Raw genomic sequence first — 18454 nt, 5'->3', positions numbered from 1 at the left:
TGACATAATTCTAAGAATCATTGGGAGACACAAGCCTCTCCACCACTACAAGATCACGGTCCAAGATGTCAGGATCTCAATGGCTGTAAAGATGGAAGAAGGCTGCAGCAAGATGGAGATCTCCTGTCATCTAGGGTTCTCCCTTGCCACCTGGTGAAGATTTTGTGGCTGCTGCTTCCACAGAGCAGCTTCCTCATGTTAAACCAAGTTACAGGCAGGCTTCCAGTACAGGAAACAGCACACTTTCTTGTACCATCCTCCAAAAGCCCTGCAGTGATTGACAAGTGGTGATGGAGACAGGGCTAGTGGTTCTAGCAGTCTTCAGCCACAAGTCTGCTTGCAGGTGGCAATAGCCCGATGGTCATCTTGCACCTGGGTTAGAGACGGTGGTGCAATTCAGCACCAGCTATCATGACTGACAAGTCCTATTCAGGATCACCTCTGCTCACCCCACATGGGGAAAGGGATAGAAAATCTAAGCCTAGGCTATCTTATCTGCTTCTGAATGGATAACCACATCCAGTAGGATCACTCTCTCAGTGGTCAAAAACAGCATAAGATGACAATGATTTTTGCAACATAGAACCTTTGCATCTTGATGGATAACCAAGACAATGAATGACTAGAAGGAAGAACTGCCACTGTCTACAGGGAACTAGTGAGATACATTGCCATTGCAGCTCTGTGTGAGATGAGATGACCAGATGAGGGTCAGCAGAGGGAAGAGAGTAGAGGCTACACCTTCTGAAAGGGGAAACCAGTCCAGTATAGACACATTCATGGCATGTCTAATCCATCAAGAATCAGCTTGTCAGGAAATTTATAGTGCTCTCTATAACTATAGCATTATAGTGTTTATAATGCTGTGGGCATTAACAAACATTTTATGACCCTCCATCTTAAGCTCAGAAATTACTAGTATACCAATGCCATCAGTGCATACACTCTAACTCTTGATGCTGATGTCAAAGAAAAGTTCTCTCCAACTTTGCCCGTGTAGTAACTAAGACTTGCAAAGAGGACAAGATCATTCTCCCCGGTGACTTCAACACCAGATTTTGATGTGACCTGGGACACTAGAGTGGCACCATTGGGAAGGGAAGATTAAGGAAAGACAACTTCAATGGCATCCTTCTTCCGAGAAAATGCATGGAGGAGAGTCATAGAACCATAGAATCATAGAATCAATGAGTCGGAAGGGACCTAGACAGATCGTTGAGTCTGACCCCCTGCCATGGGAAGGAAGGAGCACTGGGGGTGGCAGGGGTCATAAGCCTCTAGCCAGGTGCCTATCCAGTCTCCTCTTGAAGATTTCCAGGGAAGGTGAGAGCACCACCTCTCTGGGGAGCCTATTCCAGGCTCTGGCCACCCTTACAATGAAGTAGTTCTTCCTAATATCTCACCTAAACCTATCCTCCCTCAGCTTGGGGCCATTGTTCCTAGTGACTCCAAGGGGGGCTCTGGTGAACCCCCTGATAAGGTTGCAGGCAGCCACAAGATCCCCCCTCAGTCTCCTCTTGTGGAGACTGAAGAGATTCAGGTCCCTCAGCCTCTTCTCATAGGGCTGGCCATGGAGGCCCCCAACCATATGAGTGGACCTCCTCTGGACCCTCTCTAGGTTCTCCATGTCCCTCTTCAAGTGTGGTGCCCAGAACTGGACACAGTACTCCAGCTGTGGCCTGACCAGCGCTGCATAGAAGGTGAGCAAGACCTCTCTGGACCTGTTAGTGATGTTGATGCATGACAGGGTGCGGATGGCTCTGCCTATTGCTTCATCGCATTGGCGACTCATATTCATCCTGAAGTTAATCCTGACTCCAAGATCCCTCTCTGCCTCTGTGCTGCTGAGAGGGTCAGCCCCTAACCTATAACTGTAGTGCTGGTTCCCTCTCCCCAGGTGCAGCACCCTGCACTTGTCCTTGTTGAACCGCATCCTGTTCAGGTCCACCCACTTTTCTAACTTATCCAGGTCTGCCTGGATGCAGTCCCTGCCTGCTGGTGTATTCACTTTACCCCACAGCTTGGTGTCATTAGCGAACTTGAACAGGGTGCTCTCCACACCCTCGTCCAGGTTGCTAATGAAGATATTGAACAGCTCCCACCCTAGGACCGAGACATGGGGGACTCCACTGCCCACACCCTTGTCATCATGAACAGTATTTTCAGACAGAGTGAAAAATACAAGACCACCTGGAGACACCCTGGCTGTAAGCACTGGCACCTCCTCAACTATGTTATTGTTAGAACATGCGATTAAATGGATGGTCATATCATGTGAGCCATGCAAGGAGCTTATAACTGCTGGGCAGATCACTGTTTTGTCAGATCCATTATGAACATCCAGCTTGTTCTGAAGCACCAAAACCAGGCAAAAGCAATGTGAAAGACTTTCAACACCAAACCTCTTCAAATCCTGAAGTTCTGTAAGGATCCCCCAACAGCATCTCCATGGATAATTCTCTGTTCTGTCCACAAATGAAGGCAACATTGAGGAACCATGGAAGATTTTTAAAGTCATCATTCTTATGGCCTGTGCTAAAACCATTGGCTATACCACATGGCAACACCAAGACTGGTTAAATAACAGAAATGTTGAGATCCAAGTTCTCCTGAAGCATAAAAGAAGAGCTCATACTGTTTGGCAAGAAGACACCTCATGTGGCCAGAAGTAGTTGATGTATCAGCTTTTCAAAGCTGAAGCTCAAAGGAGGATCTGGAAAATCAAAAATCAGTGGTTGCATGATAAAGCCAAAGAGATCCCATTCTATGCTGACAAGCATTACATACATAGCTTTTTTTGGGGGGGGGGTGCAAAAAAGATTATCTATGACCCAGCTTCACATTGTCTTGCTTTCCTGTAACTGCAGAATAGCTCAGTGGTCCTCAAAGACAATGAATCTTTCCAAGGTAGATAGAAAAAGCATTTTAAGGCACTTCTGAAATGTGGCAGATACTATCATCAAATCCATTCCCCAACACTCTGAAAAGGGATCTGTCACCAACCCTCCTATTCTAGAAAAAGTCTGGCAAGCCATCAAGGAAACCAAGAACAACAAGGCTACTGGACTGGATGGCATATCTGCTGTAATCTACAATACTGGTAGTGAGTAACTGGTACTGAGACTCCACACATTTATTCTACATATTTGAAACAATTAAGAAATCCCCGAGGAACTGAAGAATGTCAACCTTGTGACTATGTTTAAGAAAGGAGGTAAGTCTCTGTGTGGGAACTATCAAGGTATCGCCCTCCTTTCCACAGTATAGAAAATCAATTTTTTTGACGGTCATCGTGGTTCTAATAAGGACCACCTTCCTTCTGGAATTGATATAGAATACCAAATGGATGGAGGATTCTTCGATATTAGACAGTTCCAGTTTTCAAAACAACCATCCTTGACCTTCAATATGCTGATGACTGTGCCATCTTTGCACACACTGAAGAAAACCTCCAGAATGCACTATATATTTTTGGAGAAGCCTACCAAACTTTGGGCCCCTCTTTCAAGATTCAGAAGACTGAAGTGCTCTATCAGCCTGCCCCAGGCCATGAATGTGACCTTCTTCCTCAAATTACCATGTAAGCAAATAGGCAGCAAACAGCATGGTTTGCAAGCAGTTCACTGGGAAGAAGAGGAGGAAGGGGAAGAGGAAGAGGAGCCAGGCACCAGATCCTGTTTCAGGAATGTAAGTGAACCAGGGCTGCCTATATGTTTGGCTTGCTAAGAGTTTGTTTGGTGGGGTGTGTGTTTAGGTCAATGTTTTGAGCAGCTGGGAGTGCTGCTTGCTGGGTGATTGCTGCCTGTGTCTGGCATAAGCCCTAACAAGAGGGCAGAGCCAGTCCAGGCCCAGGAGGGTATGGAAAGAAACTCTGAGTGACCAAGGAGTGAGCAAACAGGTCAGTTTGCAAGCAGTTTACAGGTCAGTTCACAGGTTAGTTTCCCACCCTCTTCTTTGAAAGGGGGAGCCTTTAAGGTAAGTTCTTCCTTTATTAAAAGTAAGTAACTTATATCAAATATATGTTAAGTAGCTAAAATTCAGGAGTTAGACAAATTTTTAAGCCCCTTACTTAACCAGATTTCAGAGCAATGGGGAGTTTGTTAGGGAGTTTACCTGGAAACTCTCTTTCACCTTTCTTCACTATAAGCTTGGTGGGAGGAAACAGGTTAGCAGGGAAAAACGACTAAGGAGCAGTGAACAAGCCAGTTTACAAGGTACTTTGCTAGGGAAGTCTGCTAGGAAAGAAGGGCAGGAAGAGAGAGGTGACCAATTAAGAGATCCAGAGAAATGGTTGGAGGACACTACAATCCCAGAGCCTCTGCCACTGCTAGCTTTTCCTATGCTTTCACCTGTGAGGTCTGTCCAGGCAGGACTACTCACCATCAAGGCTTTAATTCAGGTCCTGGTTTGGTGTTGTGAAGGTTGCAGCTTGCAGGTTAATTGCAGTGACAGCCAGGTGGGGGAGTACTTGTGATGTTAGCGATGATTCCTGGGAGCAGGGAAAATAGCTACAGGAAGAGGCAGCAATGCTTTGAAGCATCCTTGGCCATGAGGACTTCATTGATTCATTGCTGGAGGAAGGACAACCAGAGGCAGCACTAGAAAAGGAAGAGGTCATAGACTCCCAGGAAGGTGAAAGTTTTAAGTTTGTGACCTTGCAGCACGCTGAAGTCTTCATCTCCACCTGAATGAAGATGAAGAGATATGTAGCCCTAGCAACAGAGGAGGTTTCAACAGAGCAACACATTCCATTGGTGCAGGAGGACAAAACAGGCATCTCCAAAGCTTTGGAGGATCAAGATCACTGCTGCCAAGAAGAAACAATAGGTGGTGGGGTTTGGAGACTCCCTTCTGCAGGGGACAGAAGCACCCAACTGCCAGTGTGACCTGTTGTCTTGAGCAGTCTGATGCTTGCCCAGAGCCTGGATCCAAGATGTCATGGAAGGATTACTGAGACTTATCCAGTTCTGACTACTACCCCATGATGCTCATGTATGTGGGGCACCCATGATACTTGCAGGGGTGACTCTGAGCAGATCAAAAGTGACTACATGGTTCTGGGTGCAAGGGGGTAGGGGACAGGGGGTCTAGTGGTGTTTTCTTGGTCCTTCCAGTCAAGGGGAAGGGCCTGGTCAGGAGTGAATGCATTCTGCATGCTTGGCTGTGCAGATGGTGTTGCCAGCAGGGATTTGGGTTCTTTGACCATGGGATGTCGTTCCAAGAAGAAGGATTGCTAGGAAGAGATGTGATCCACCTGACAAAGAGAGGGAAGAGAATCTTCACAGACAAGCTCACTAACCTAGTGAGGAGGGCTTTAAACTAGATTTGCTGGGGGATGGAGACCAAAGCCCTGAGGTAAGTGGGGAAGTGGGTGACCTGGAGTAAGAACAAACAGGAGAGGGCAGTAGGGCATACCTTCTCATTCTTTCTGAGAAAGTAAGTCAATCGGCTAGGTACCTCAGGTGTCTGTACATGAATGCACAGAGCCTGGAAAACAAGCAGGAAGAACAGGAAGTCCTTGCAAAATCATGGAACTATGACATGACTGGAATAACAAAGACCTTGTGGGATACCTTGCAGGACTGAAGCACTGTCATGGATGGGTACAAACTGTTCTAGCAGGAGAGAAGAGGAGGAGGAGTTGCACTGTATGTAAAAGAGCTGTATGATTGCTTAGATATCCAATATGAAGCTAGGGATAGGCCTCTCAAGAGTCTCTGGGGTAGGGTCAGAGGGGAGAGTAACAAGAGTGATGTTGTAGTGTGTGTGAGCTATAGACCATCAGACGAGGAAAATGAGGTAGATGAAGCTTGCTTCAAACAGCTAATGGAAGTTTCCTGATCACCACCCGTAGCTCTCATGGGGATTTCATCCACCCTGACATACGGTGGGAGGGTAATACAGCCAGTGTTCCCTCTAAGCTGTGTGGTGTGCTTGGCCATGCAGGCATGCCTGGCAGTGCGACATGAGCATACCTGTGGTCACGCATGCCACACAGCTTGAAAAGAACATTGAATACAGCAGTGCATGGGCAGTCCAGAAAGTTTTGGGAAAGTGCTGGGGGCAACATCCTGGTGTAAATGTTGGAGAAACCAACTAGGGGCTGTGCTCTTCTTGCCTGGCTGCTTATAAAGAAAGAAGAATTGATGTTGGTGAGGAATGTAAAAATGCATGGCAATTTAGGCAGCAGCAACCATGAGATGATTGAGTTCAGGATCCTGAGAAAGGGAAGAAAGGCGAGAAGCAGAGTTAAGGACTTTGGATTTCAGAAAAGCAGACTTCAAATCACTCAGGGAACTGATGAGCAGGATCCCCTGGGAGGCCAGCTGGACGGGGAAAGGAGTCCAGGAGAGCTGGCTGTATTCTAAAGAAACCTTACTGAGGGCTTAGGAATTAATCATCCAAGTGCACAGGAAAACTTACAGATATGGCAAAAGACCAACTTGGTTTAGCAGGGAGCTCTTTTCAGTGATGGCAGATGACAGAAAAGGAGCAATGGTTTTAAGTTGCAGGAAGGGAAGTTTAGATTAGACAGTAGGAAAAACTTTCTCACTAGGATGGAAGTAAAACACTGGAACACGTTACCTAGAGAGATTGTGGAATCTTCATCTTTGCAGGTTTTAAAGACCTAGCTAGATCAAGCCTTGGCTGGGATGATATAGCTGGGGATGGTCCTGAGTTGAGCAGGGGTTTGAACTAGATGATCTCCTGAGGTCCCTTCCAACCCTAATTTTATATGATTCTATGATTCTTCAGTGAGCTAAAACACAAAAAGGAAGCTTACTAGAAGTGGGAACTTAGACTAACAACTAGGGAGGAGTATAAGAATACTGCTCAGGAATGCAGGGATAAAATCAGGAATGTCAACTCACAATTAGAGTTGCAGCTAGCAGAGGACATGATGGATAACAGAAAGAGTTTCTACAAATAGGTCAGCAACAAGAGGAAGATCAGGGAAAGTGTTGGTTCCTTACTGAATGGGGGAGGCAACCTAGTGACAGAGGATATAGGAACCGAGGAAAGAGGACAGAGGAAAGGCTGAAGTACTCAATGCCTTTTTTCCCTTGGTCTTCACAGGCAAGGTCATCTTCCAGACAACTGCCTCTGGCAGTACAGTTTGGCAAGGAGATGAGCAGTCTACAGTGATGAAAAAACAGGTTAGGGACTACATAGAAGAGCTAGACATAACCAAGTCCATGGGACTAGAGGTGATGCACCAGGGGGTTTTCAGGGGGTTGTCCAATATGGGCACCTATACATGAGCAGCAAGGCTGCTCCAAGTTGCTGTAATTACAGTGCATCAGAGCAGGATCAATTAATTGCGTCTGCTGAAGTGTAGTAATTGCAGTGAAGCAAAGGAGAGAAGTGGAGGAAGGAAAAGGAGATTATGTTGGCCTATGGTCTACTCTCCCCTGTGTAAAAACCTTCAACTTCTGTGGATGGGTCTGATGACTAGAGAATGATATTTAGAAATTTGCTTTTAGAATTTGGATTGCATTATAGAACTCATAGATTTCATAGACATTAGGGCTGGAAGGGACCTCGGGAGATCATCGAGTCCAGCCCCCCGTCCAAAGGGCAGGAAGTCAGCTGGGATCATAGGATCCCAGCAAGATAAGCATCCAATCTACTCTTGAAGGTGTTCAATGTAGGTGCTTGAACCACCTCCGCTGGCAGACTGTTCCAGACCTTGGGGGCTTGGACAGTACAGAAATTCTTCTTTATGTGAAGCCTGAAACAGTCTTGCAGGAGTTTGTGACCGTTCGACCTCGTCATCCCTTGGGGCGCTCTGGTGAACAGACGTTCCCCCAGATCCTGGTGGTCACCCCTGATAAACTTATCAGTGGTCATCAGATCACCCCTGAGCCTACGCTTTTCCAGGCTAAAGAGTCCCATGGCTCTCAGCCTGTCATCGTAAGATCTGTTTTCCTGACCTCTGATCATGCACGTGGCTCTCCTCTGGACTCTTTCAAGCTTCTCCACATCCTTTTTGAATTGTGGAGCCCAAAACTGGATGCAGTACTCCAGCTGCGGCCTCACCAAGGCCAAGTACAAGGGGAGAATGACGTCCCGGGATTTGCTCGAGAAGCTTCTATGGATGCAAGCCAGCGTTTTGGTCGCTTTATTAGCCGCAGCATCGCATTGCAGGCTCATGTTCATCTTGTGGTCAACGATGACCCCCAAGTCTCTTTCTTCTGTAGTGCTATCTAACGTAGCACTGCTGAGCCTAAAAGGGTGCTGCAGGTTTTTCCTCCCAAGGTGGAGAACCTTGCATTTTTCGGTGTTAAACACCATCAGGTTCTCATCTGCCCATTTGCTGAGCTTGTCCAGGTCAGCCTGGATCACCCGCCTATCTTCTGGCGTGGATGCTTTGCCCCAAAGTTTGGTGTCTTCGGCGAACTTGGCCAGTCCACTCCTGACTCCAATGTCCACATCATTAATGAAGATGTTGAACAGTATGGGTCCAAGGACAGAGGCTTGAGGGACCCCACTGGTCACAGGGCACCACGATGAGTGACTGCCATCAATTACAACCCTCTGGGTCTGACCACGGAGCCAGTTTCCCAGCCAGCTGATCATGGTGGAGCCAAGGCCACAACTGGCCAATCTGGCCAAGAGGTGATCATGGGATACCAGATCAAACGCTTTTTTGAAGTCAAGATATATGACATCAATCTCTTCTCCCTTGTCCAGGTGATAGGTCTCCTGGTCATAGAAGGAAATGAGATTGGTCAAACAAGACCTACCCGCAACAAACCCATGCTGGCTATCCCTTAGAATGTTAGCCTGGGCCAGTCCATCAAGGATGGCCTCCTTAATAAACTTTTCTAAGATCTTCCCCAGGATAGAAGTCAGGCTAATGGGCCTGTAGTTAGCTGGATCCACTCTCCTCCCTTTCTTGAAGATCGGCACCACATTGGCCTTCTTTCAGTCTTCGGGCACTACACCAGAGCGCCGGGAGTTTTCAAAGCTCCGTGCCAGGGGCTGGGCTATGACGCTCACTAGCTCCTTGAGTACCCTGGGGTGCAGATTGTCAGGGCCGGCTGACATGAAGGTATCCAGCTTCTCAAGGTGTTGGTTCACGAGGTCAGCATTTATGGAGGGTAGGGGATCCCCATCACCCGGATCTCCCTGTCCCATAGCAGGCATGGGCGTCCCATGGGACTGATGAAAGACTGATGCAAAGTACCTATTTAATAGGTTGGCTTTTTCCTGGGCGTCAGTTGTCAGTTGCCCCATCTGGTTTAGCAGGGTCCAATGTTGCCCTTGCTTTTCCTCTGGCTCCCCACATATCTGAAAAAGGACTTTTTGTTGTCCTTGATGCTTGAAGCTAGTTGGAGTTCAGTTGCAGCCTTGGTTTTCCTGGTTTGCTCCCTGCAGGACCGGACCAGCACAGAGTAATCCTCCTTAGAACAATAGTCCAGGGGAATGGCAAGGCTTAATTGGTTTCTCAAGTCTGTTTGTGGTGAAGATTCATGTTCTCAGCATTTTAATATCCAAGGCACCAAAGCTAGCAGACAGATGGCACAAAAATCCTAGGAAATTGAAAACATGCAGCAACAGAACAATAACTTTGATTCCTTAGAACTCATCACAAGATAGAACATGCAGAATTAGCATCAAGTTACAATGACCAGCTGTAACTTGGCGAGAAATCTCCAGTTTTGGTGGAATGACCAGAATAGGAGACCAGGAATGACCAAGTTAAGATGTGTGCATGTGATATGTTTGAAGAAACCAGGGATTAGGCTGACAGGGCTGAATGTAGACAGAATGGTGACCACAGGGAAACCAATCAATGGTATCTGGAAATGAAGAGTTCTAAGGAGAAAAAGAATACAAAAGGAGGGATCTTCAAGGCAGCAATGGGGTATGACCCCCAACCTCCAAGGTTGCTGACATCCTAATTCAAGCACAAACCACAAGGTGGTGTTCCTGTACCTGCCAGATGTACCACCTTCTTGTGAAAACCTAGGACTGGTAAATGAGTAGGACTGTGTGGTCATTTTGCTTCCTTTACTTGCATTAATTATAATTGCTATTACTGTGTATCAATAAAATTTTCCTCTTGTCAAGCATAGGTGTCATGGTCCATGAAATTTAGAAAGGTTGGGCCCACCCAGAACAAGGTCTGTGCCTCAAGGATTGGAAAAAATCCATCAATTAATCATGATAGAGATCATCCCTGAATCAAAGGATTGCCAATAACAATAATGACAGATGAGATTGTATTTAAGAAATTTAATGTGAATATGTTTTTAACCAGAAGCCCAGAGAAATTTATTTTGGGGTGAGGCTGTCTATCAGAAATTGAGACACACTCTTTGCGTTCAATTTTAAGATGCAAGTCATTTTAACATTTTGGAACTTACATTTGTCTTTTGCTAATTTCAGCTCTCTAATATCTAATTGCTGTGGTAACAAAGCACTAAAATTCCAAAGTCTGGAACAGAAGTTACATATGCTACTTGTAAAAACAAAAATAGAGAACAAAAACAAATACAATTAATCCATCACTAAAAAGGTTACATGCATTGTTTCCCGAAGTTTTTAGGATTTGGGATTCTGATGGGTTGCCAGCAGGCGCAAATGACCTCAGTTCACCAATGCCAGCCTTGTAGTGTAGAAGTAGTGTTCAGCAAAGAGTTTCCCAATAGATCACAACTATTATCATGGTTTGAGAGTCTCTTTCAGACCATTCAGGCATCCACCAATGCTTTTATTTTTCCTAACTGAAAACAAATAGGAAGCCAGTGAACACTCTGGTACACAGGTATGTTATGTTCATTTTGGCTTGCGCTATTGAAGAAAGTGCTTGGCTGTATTCAGCAACAGCTGCAGCTCCTGGGTAAAATATATGGGTAGCTCCAAATGGCAGGCTTAATGGGAAAGCTCAGAGGTGACAAAAGAGCAGATGACCATTGTGAAGGCTTGTTAGGAAAACATGGCTGAAATCTCTGATCCAACTGTGGATGATAAGACCATCATGGGGCACAGCTGATTTTTGTTTTCATTCTCATTCTTGAGAGTCCAGAAGTAGCAGCGGAGCATATAAGACCGGTAAACTGCAGCTCTCTCTTTAAATGCTTCCTCCTGGCAACTTACTTTAGTTTTATCCAGGCTGTCTCAGAGACAGTTCATTTTCATCCAGATTCCTATCTCTGTCAGACAATGGCAAAGCAATCAGATGATAGAACCCAGGTTTAATATAAAGAAGATATATAAGTGAGTATCATCAGTGAAATATCTGGCAATCTCCCTTAGTAGCTAATACACACTGAGCTGGAGTGATAAGATTGAGCCCTCTGTGACCATGTGTCCAAGGTCCGCAGGGAGGAATAGTAAGCCTGTAACTACCATTTGGGATACTGGTGAGAGAAAGACATCACTTTCAGAACTCCTGGTAGATATCAAAAACAGGATGATAAACGTTTCAAAGACTTGTAGTCACTGATGACAACTAATGGCATGACTAGTGCTGTCCAAAGGTTAATGATATCAGTGACATCAATAGTTTACTTAACTGATCATTGGAATCGAAAGCTGCTGAAAGCTTTAAAAATCAGTGTGGAAATTTTATCAGAGTCAACTTTAAACCTTTGATATTCATAGATTCATAGATTCATAGATTCATAGATGCTAGGGTCGGAAGGGACCTCAATAGATCATCGAGTCCGACCCCCTGCATAAGCAGGAAACAGTGCTGGGCCTACATTACCCCAGCTAGATACACATCCAACCTTCTCTTGAATACCCCCAGGGTAGGGGAGAGCACCACCTCCCTTGGGAGCCCGTTCCAGACCTTGGCCACTCGAACTGTGAAGAAGTTCCTCCTAATATCCAATCTAAATCTGCTCTCCTCTAGCTTGTGGCCATTATTTCTTGTAACCCCCGGGGGCGCCTTGGTGAATAAATACTCACCAATTCCCTTCTGTGCCCCCCTGACGAACTTATAGGCAGCCACCAGGTCGCCTCTCAACCTTCTCTTGCGGAGGCTGAAAAGGTCGAGTTTCTCTAATCTCTCCTCGTAGGGCTTGGCCTGCAGGCCCTTAACCATACGAGTGGCCCTTCTCTGGACCCTCTCCAGGTTATCCGCATCCTTCTTGAAGTGCGGCGCCCAGAATTGCACGCAGTACTCCAGCTGCGGTCTGACCAGCGCCCGATAGAGGGGAAGTATCACCTCCTTGGACCTATTTGTCATGCATCTGCTGATGCACGATAAAGTGCCATTGGCTTTTCTGATGGTTTCGTCACACTGCCGACTCATGTTCATCTTGGAGTCCACTAGGACTCCAAGATCCCTTTCCACTTCCGTGCCACCCAGCAGGTCATTTCCTAGGCTGTAGGTGTGCTGGACATTTTTCCTCCCTAGATGCAGCACTTTGCATTTCTCCTTGTTGAACTGCATTCTGTTGTTTTCTGCCCACTTGTCTAACCTGTCCAGGTCTGCTTGCAGCTGTTCCCTGCCCTCCGGCATGTCCACTTCGCCCCATAGCTTAGTGTCATCTGCAAACTTGGACAGAGTACATTTCACCCCCTCGTCCAAGTCGCTGATGAAGACATTAAAGAGTATCGGTCCAAGCACCGAGCCCTGCGGGACCCCACTGCCCACACTCTTCCAGGTCGAAACCGACCCATCCACCACAACTCTCTGGGTGCGACCCTCCAGCCAATTCTCCACCCACCGGACTGTGCAGTCATCCAAGTCACAGCCCCTTAACTTGTTCACCAGTATGGGGTGGGATACCATATCAAAGGCCTTCCTGAAGTCCAAGTATACGACATCCACCCCTCCTCCTGCGTCGAGGCATTTTGTGACCTGGTCATAAAAAGAGACTAGATTGGTCAGGCACGATCTACCTGCCACGAACCCGTGCTGGTTTCCCCTCAGCATAATTTGTCCTGCCGGGCTCTCACAAATGTGAGCCTTGATGATTTTCTCAAAGATTTTGCCAAGGATGGAGGTGAGACTGACTGGCCTATAGTTACCCGGGTCCTCCTTCCTCCCCTTCTTGAAAATGGGAACCACATTGGCCCTTTTCCAGTCCTCCGGGACTTGACCCGTGCGCCACGAGCGTTCAAATATTCCCGCCAGTGGCTCTGCAATGATGTCGGCCAGTGCCTTCAGTACCCTCGGATGGAGCTCATCCGGGCCTGCCGACTTAAAGGCATCCAGTTCCTCCAAGTGACCCTGCACCACCTCAGGGTCCACGCATGGAAGTCTGGTGCCTTGCTGCTGCCTCCCTACACTCCCAGTGAGAGACTTGTCATGCCTCTCACTTAGGAACACTGAGGCGAAGAACTCGTTGAGGAGTTCAGCCTTGTCCCCTCTGTCCGTCACCAATTGTTTCTGCCCATTTAGCAGGGGTCCTATTCCTCCCTGGGCCTTCCTTTTACTCCCTATATATCTAAAAAACAATTTCTTATTGTCTTTTACTTGGGTTGCCATCCTCAGCTCCATGGTAGCTTTGGCCTGTCTAACTGCCTCCCTACAAGCACGAGCAGAAGAGGTATATTCCTCTTTGGTGATCTCTCCCTGTTTCCATTTTTTATGTGCTCCCCTTTTGGCCCTTAGTCTGCCCTGGATTTCTCTGGTCAGCCAGGGAAGCCTCCTGGCCCCTTTCCCTCTTTTACCTCGCACGGGGATCGTCTCGCTTTGTGCTCGAAGGATAGCTTCCTTAAGGCACAGCCACCCTTCTTGGGCTCCCATCATTTCAAAACTACTACTCTGCAGTGCATCCTTCACTAATCGCCTGAGTTCGCTGAAATCAGCTTTCCTAAAGTCCAGCACGTTCACCCTACTGGTTACCTTACCCACTCGACGCCTTATGTTGAATTGTACTTTTAGGTGATCACTGTCCCCCAGATGGCTACTGATCTGTAGGTCCCCTACTATGTCATCCCCCGTTGCCAATACCAGATCCAGTAAGGCATTCCCCCTAGTGGGACCATGTACCTCCTGCGTCAGGTGGAGGTCCTGTACACAGGTTAGAAACCTGCGTGAGCGGTGGGACTTTGCTGTCTGTGTCTCCCAGCAGATGTCCGGGTAGTTTAGGTCCCCCATGACCACCGCCTCTTTAGCTTTTATGGTCTCTGAGAGTTGCCTCAGGAGCCCCAAATCTATTTCTTCCCCTTGATGTGGGGGTCTGTAGCAGACCCCTACCACCAATTCCTTTTCTCCTTGCCCCCCATGTAGCCTAACCCACAGTCCTTCTACTTCTTCATCCTTTGATTCTGTCTTGATGAGGGTTGATGTATATTGCTCCTTAACATAGAGCGCAACCCCTCCCCCCCTTTTCCCCACTCTGTCCTTTCTGTACAATCCATAGCCCTCAATATGTACCGCCCAGTCGTGGGATGGATCCCACCAGGTTTCCGTCAGCCCCACTAAGTCGTAGTCATTTAGTGCAACCAGGAGCGCTAGTTCATCCTGCTTGTTCCCCATGCTCCTAGCATTAGTATATAGGCACTTGAGCCCTGTGACTGGTGCTTTTGCTACCCCCTCGCTCCAAGTCCTAAAGGGCTTTTTGTCTCTAACCTTCCCGTTCCTTACCTGTGCCGTATTGCTGTCCACCCCCTGTCTTTCACGTTCCCAAAGCTCTCTTTCTTCAGGCTGGGCTGTCCTTGTGGGTGCCACCTGGTTTGGTGGTCCACAGCCTCCCCCACCCTCATCTTTCCCTCCCCCTGACGAGCCTAGTTTAAAGCCCGCCGGAGGAGATCCGCCAACCTGGAAGAAAACACACGCTTACCTTTGGGGGACAGGTGAAGCCCATCCCAGCTGAGCATGTCCCTCGTTGTAATGTGTGGGTCATTGTCCAGGAAGCCGAAGCCTGCCTCGAGACACCAATTCCGAAGCCGCCAGTTGGTCTCTTGGATGCAGTTCTCATGCCGTCTTCCGCGTCCGTTCACTGGTAGGATGGAAGAGAATACCACCTGTGCACCAAATTCCCTCAGCACGCCGCCCAGAGCCTGGTAGTCCGCCATCAGGTGATCGGGGGTTCTCCTGGCCGCATCATTAGTACCCACATGGACAAGGACCATGGGGTAGTAATCGGTGGGCTTGATCCTGGCCTGGATTACCTCCGTCACATCCTGAATCTTAGCTCCAGGCAGGCAGTAGACCTCTCGTGCTGAAGGGTCCTGGCGACAAATGGGCCCTTCCGTACCTCTCAGGATGGAATCGCCTATGACGAGCACGCGTCTCCTCCTCTTCTGGGTCCTCTCGGATCTCTTGATCTGTTTGGAGTGTGAAGAATGTGGCATTTCTTCCTGCCCAAGGGTTTCCTCCTCCCTTTCCATCTCCTGCAGAGTCACCAAGGCCTCTATCAATATCTATCAATGCAGATTCATTCAGTGCCTTTGTCAGGTCCCAGATGTGTAGAAATCAAAGACATCTTTGGAATCCATGTATACCTGCAGTTGGCCAACAGTTTTTTTTCCATTTACCTTCCTATGGGCACATCTACATATGATGCTACGTTCCTGTAGCAATGTACTATGGTGGCATCATGTCTGTGGGGGTCTACATATGATCAGCAGCTACTTCGCCATTGTGATGCACTCCCCTGTTATAGCACATCACCACAGTGAAGTAGCTACTAAAAGTAATTGTGCACAATGCACATGGCGCTGTATGGGCTGTTACTGCACTGTGATTTAGTACTTGCAAAGGAAGTACTAAATCATGGCACAATAACATGCTGCCATGATGACACATGTAGATGTGCCCTATGTGTCTTAAGCTTGGCTCCCTCTTAATGGTGTTCAATATTCTGCTCTACCACAAACTTGGGCAAATCATTTAGCCTCTCTGCCTCATTTAGCAGCTTCAGAATGGGGAGAAGAGCACTTCCCTGCATTACAGTGTTGACATGCAGACAAATTCATTACAGAACATGAGATGCTCAGCTGCTGTAGGGGTGGAGGCCAAAGAAGTCCCACACATGGACAGACACAATGCTAATTGTTAGCAAGGGTTGAAGGTTTCAAGGTGAGTATGTAACTAACAATTGCATGCTTAGCTGGGGCTGGCAGCTTAGCCTTGGAATGGACCTTTTCAATAATGGTTCTAATGTTTTTAACAAGCCTGCCATAACTTTTCTATATTGTGCTATTACTGATGTATGGGTGGTGTTCCTATTGGAAAAAAGGTGGCATTTCAAAGGAACGGCTGCAAGCACTGCCGATTATTTCACTAGGCAAATCACAATACCAAACAACTTGGGAGAGTGTCAATTTTCTGCCTACTAATCAGACCAGAATAGATGAGTAGAATGAGGGAGGCATCAAATGTATACCTATTTTGTAAAAACTATGCCCATGTTGTGAGGAACATTTGTCAGCTGGGTCTTGAATTATGACTCTTGAATGTCAATGAGTAGCTTTAATGCTTGACCTGAAGAATCTTCATCAACGGCCAGTAATAAAAGGCTCTTGGCTTCTGACTATTGGAGGATGAAACAATTACTGTGTAACACACACAAACATGCCTATCAAACAAAATAAAGATACTGGATCTGTTTTTAGGTCTGCCAAGTTTAACACTCCAGTTCTTTCATATTGCAGTATTTTTCACTTACGCTAAAGCATGCTTATGACTGCATGGAATACTGGACAAGTATATGCTCTTTATTTAACATAGATTTTAGAATGTAAAAGCTTTTCAGTTTGTAGCTCTGCAGGTTGATTTAGCTTGCTGACAAAAATTCCTTTTTTTTTTGGATTATCCAGACAATTTTGGGGGGCTAAGGATGTAAAAGGAGAAATCTTATTGATTTTTCTCCCTTTTGTTTTATGGTTAACAGATACTTACTTCAGAGTGAATTAGGCAATTGCCTCAAGAGGTTCTAGTTCTAATCAAAATTTTTATATTCTCTCACCTCTTTCTAGTGCTTAGGAAACTGGAACTTGCCCTCAGAACTTTCAGGCCTGATGTATTCTGGTTCCTCCAGTCCTGCAAGACAGATCCCATTGAATAACACTGAGCTTCTGTTTAAAGGACACTTGACTACCTGCAAGAAAGGTAAAAGTTGAGAGCTTCAGACTTGTAATTGTCACTAAAAGTTTTTAATATTGTTCTGTTCTCATGCTGGTGACTGTAATTATTATTTTAATACCATCCTTGCTCTTTCAATGATCTTCCTAGGCCAAACAAAATGTTAGTTTCCAGAGGCTGGAATATTAGAAATATGGTGTGTTTTATCATGTGATTTGTGCTATTGGGGGTGGGGGAAAGGCATTTTTCCAGCAAAAGCAGTGAGAGGTGCCATTTTTTCTAGTTTGCAGCTGGGATTTTTAAGAGAGTTAGGCATCAAGTGTTATTAAAATTCAGCTGGACCTGAGCACTTGCTTGAGTTACTTTTCTCTGAAAATCCTAGTCTTGTGACATTTAACCAGTTTTCACTATCACTCAGTAATTTTAGTAACAAGGGCCAGATACCCCTTGAGTGGTGGGGTTTTCTAACCAGGAGCATAGCTAATTTTGAAGCATTTAAAAGAGATTATTCCATAATTTCCATGTGTCGGCATGTGAAGTTGTAAAGCATGAAAGATTTCATTGTGGGACATGTCAGTGGTCTCCACCCAATTCAAAGAATGGATACATTTTAGGAAAACTTATTCTGCTCGCAGGCAGGCTGTAAGCAGAAGAGACTAATTTTGTCTAGTGAATTTTTCACTGGCCATTATATACTCAGTTCTACAAATTGATGAAAACTTAAAAGCATGTTGCTGGGGCACCTGATATCAGTTCTAAGTATGTGAAAAAATATTGTCAGGACATTTAGTTTTAAAACTTGACACAACAGTCAGAGCTATGTCTCTAAATTTATTAGACTTGAGTATTTGTATGTGCAGTCTTAGTCACAGCACATGCAATTTAGGCATCCAGTTGTGGCTGATTTTTTTTAATTGTAAACCTATAAAGCACAATTATATCATGTTCTGAGTGAAGCACCAGTTCACTATCTATTTAGAGAAGGCTACATCTGAATGATAAACTCCTAAATCACAGAAGGTCAAACTCTTCATTACAAAATCACAGTTACATTCTGCAATACTCTTACTTATGTAGAATAGCCTTCCAGAGAGACCATTGTGCAAGGCTTTGATGCAAACATTTTTTTAAGTCCAATTTCCTGTGCAATTTAGAAAATAGTTGATGACACTGCAAGTCTTAAAATGTGACCATTATCAGGCCTACAACATTTAGATGTCTGTTTAATCTGTGAACCTCAAATAAGTCTTTAAAGTAAGCAGACCTTTATTATTAATTCATTTGGTATATGTTTAATTGAGATAAAGGAACGTGTGCTATGTAGTTGTGTATTTCCATGTGCATTTCCATGTATAATGCATCGTTATTTTGACAGCTCTACTAGCAAATTATTCTGTGTGTACTTCTTTCCTAAGTTCTTTAAACAATTTTTTTTATATTGTGTGATTTCAATTGTTT

At 45.9% G+C, this 18454-nt stretch overlaps 1 protein-coding gene across 6 annotated transcripts in view; it reads right to left on the bottom strand.

The window, feature by feature from the left end:
- Positions 1-18454, bottom strand: part of LOC149857246 (uncharacterized) — a 76343-nt gene that overhangs the window by 31150 nt on the left and 26739 nt on the right. Inside the window, exons 2-5 of one of the 6 annotated variants that reach the window (XR_016444174.1) lie at positions 16881-17012; positions 15082-15414; positions 14751-14909; positions 10253-11162 (exon numbers count right to left, since the gene is read on the bottom strand). Coding sequence is in view for 4 of the 6 variants with exons in the window: in XM_090062763.1 (XP_089918889.1) it covers positions 11128-11162; positions 14751-15300 (585 nt within the window). In the remaining 2 variants the exon portion in view is untranslated. Of the gene's footprint in view, positions 1-10252; positions 11163-14750; positions 15415-16880; positions 17013-18454 lie in introns of those variants that run through there. The other 5 variants (XM_090062764.1, XR_016444175.1, XM_090062763.1 and 2 more) reach the window with 5 other exon arrangements.

This window comes from Crocodylus siamensis, chromosome 9, assembly GCF_052110815.1.
Source record: "Crocodylus siamensis isolate JL-2025a chromosome 9, ASM5211081v1, whole genome shotgun sequence".
NCBI lineage: Eukaryota > Metazoa > Chordata > Crocodylia > Crocodylidae > Crocodylus > Crocodylus siamensis.
The sequence above is the reverse complement of the archived record's forward strand: the minus strand, read 5'-3'. Positions and strand labels throughout refer to the sequence as shown.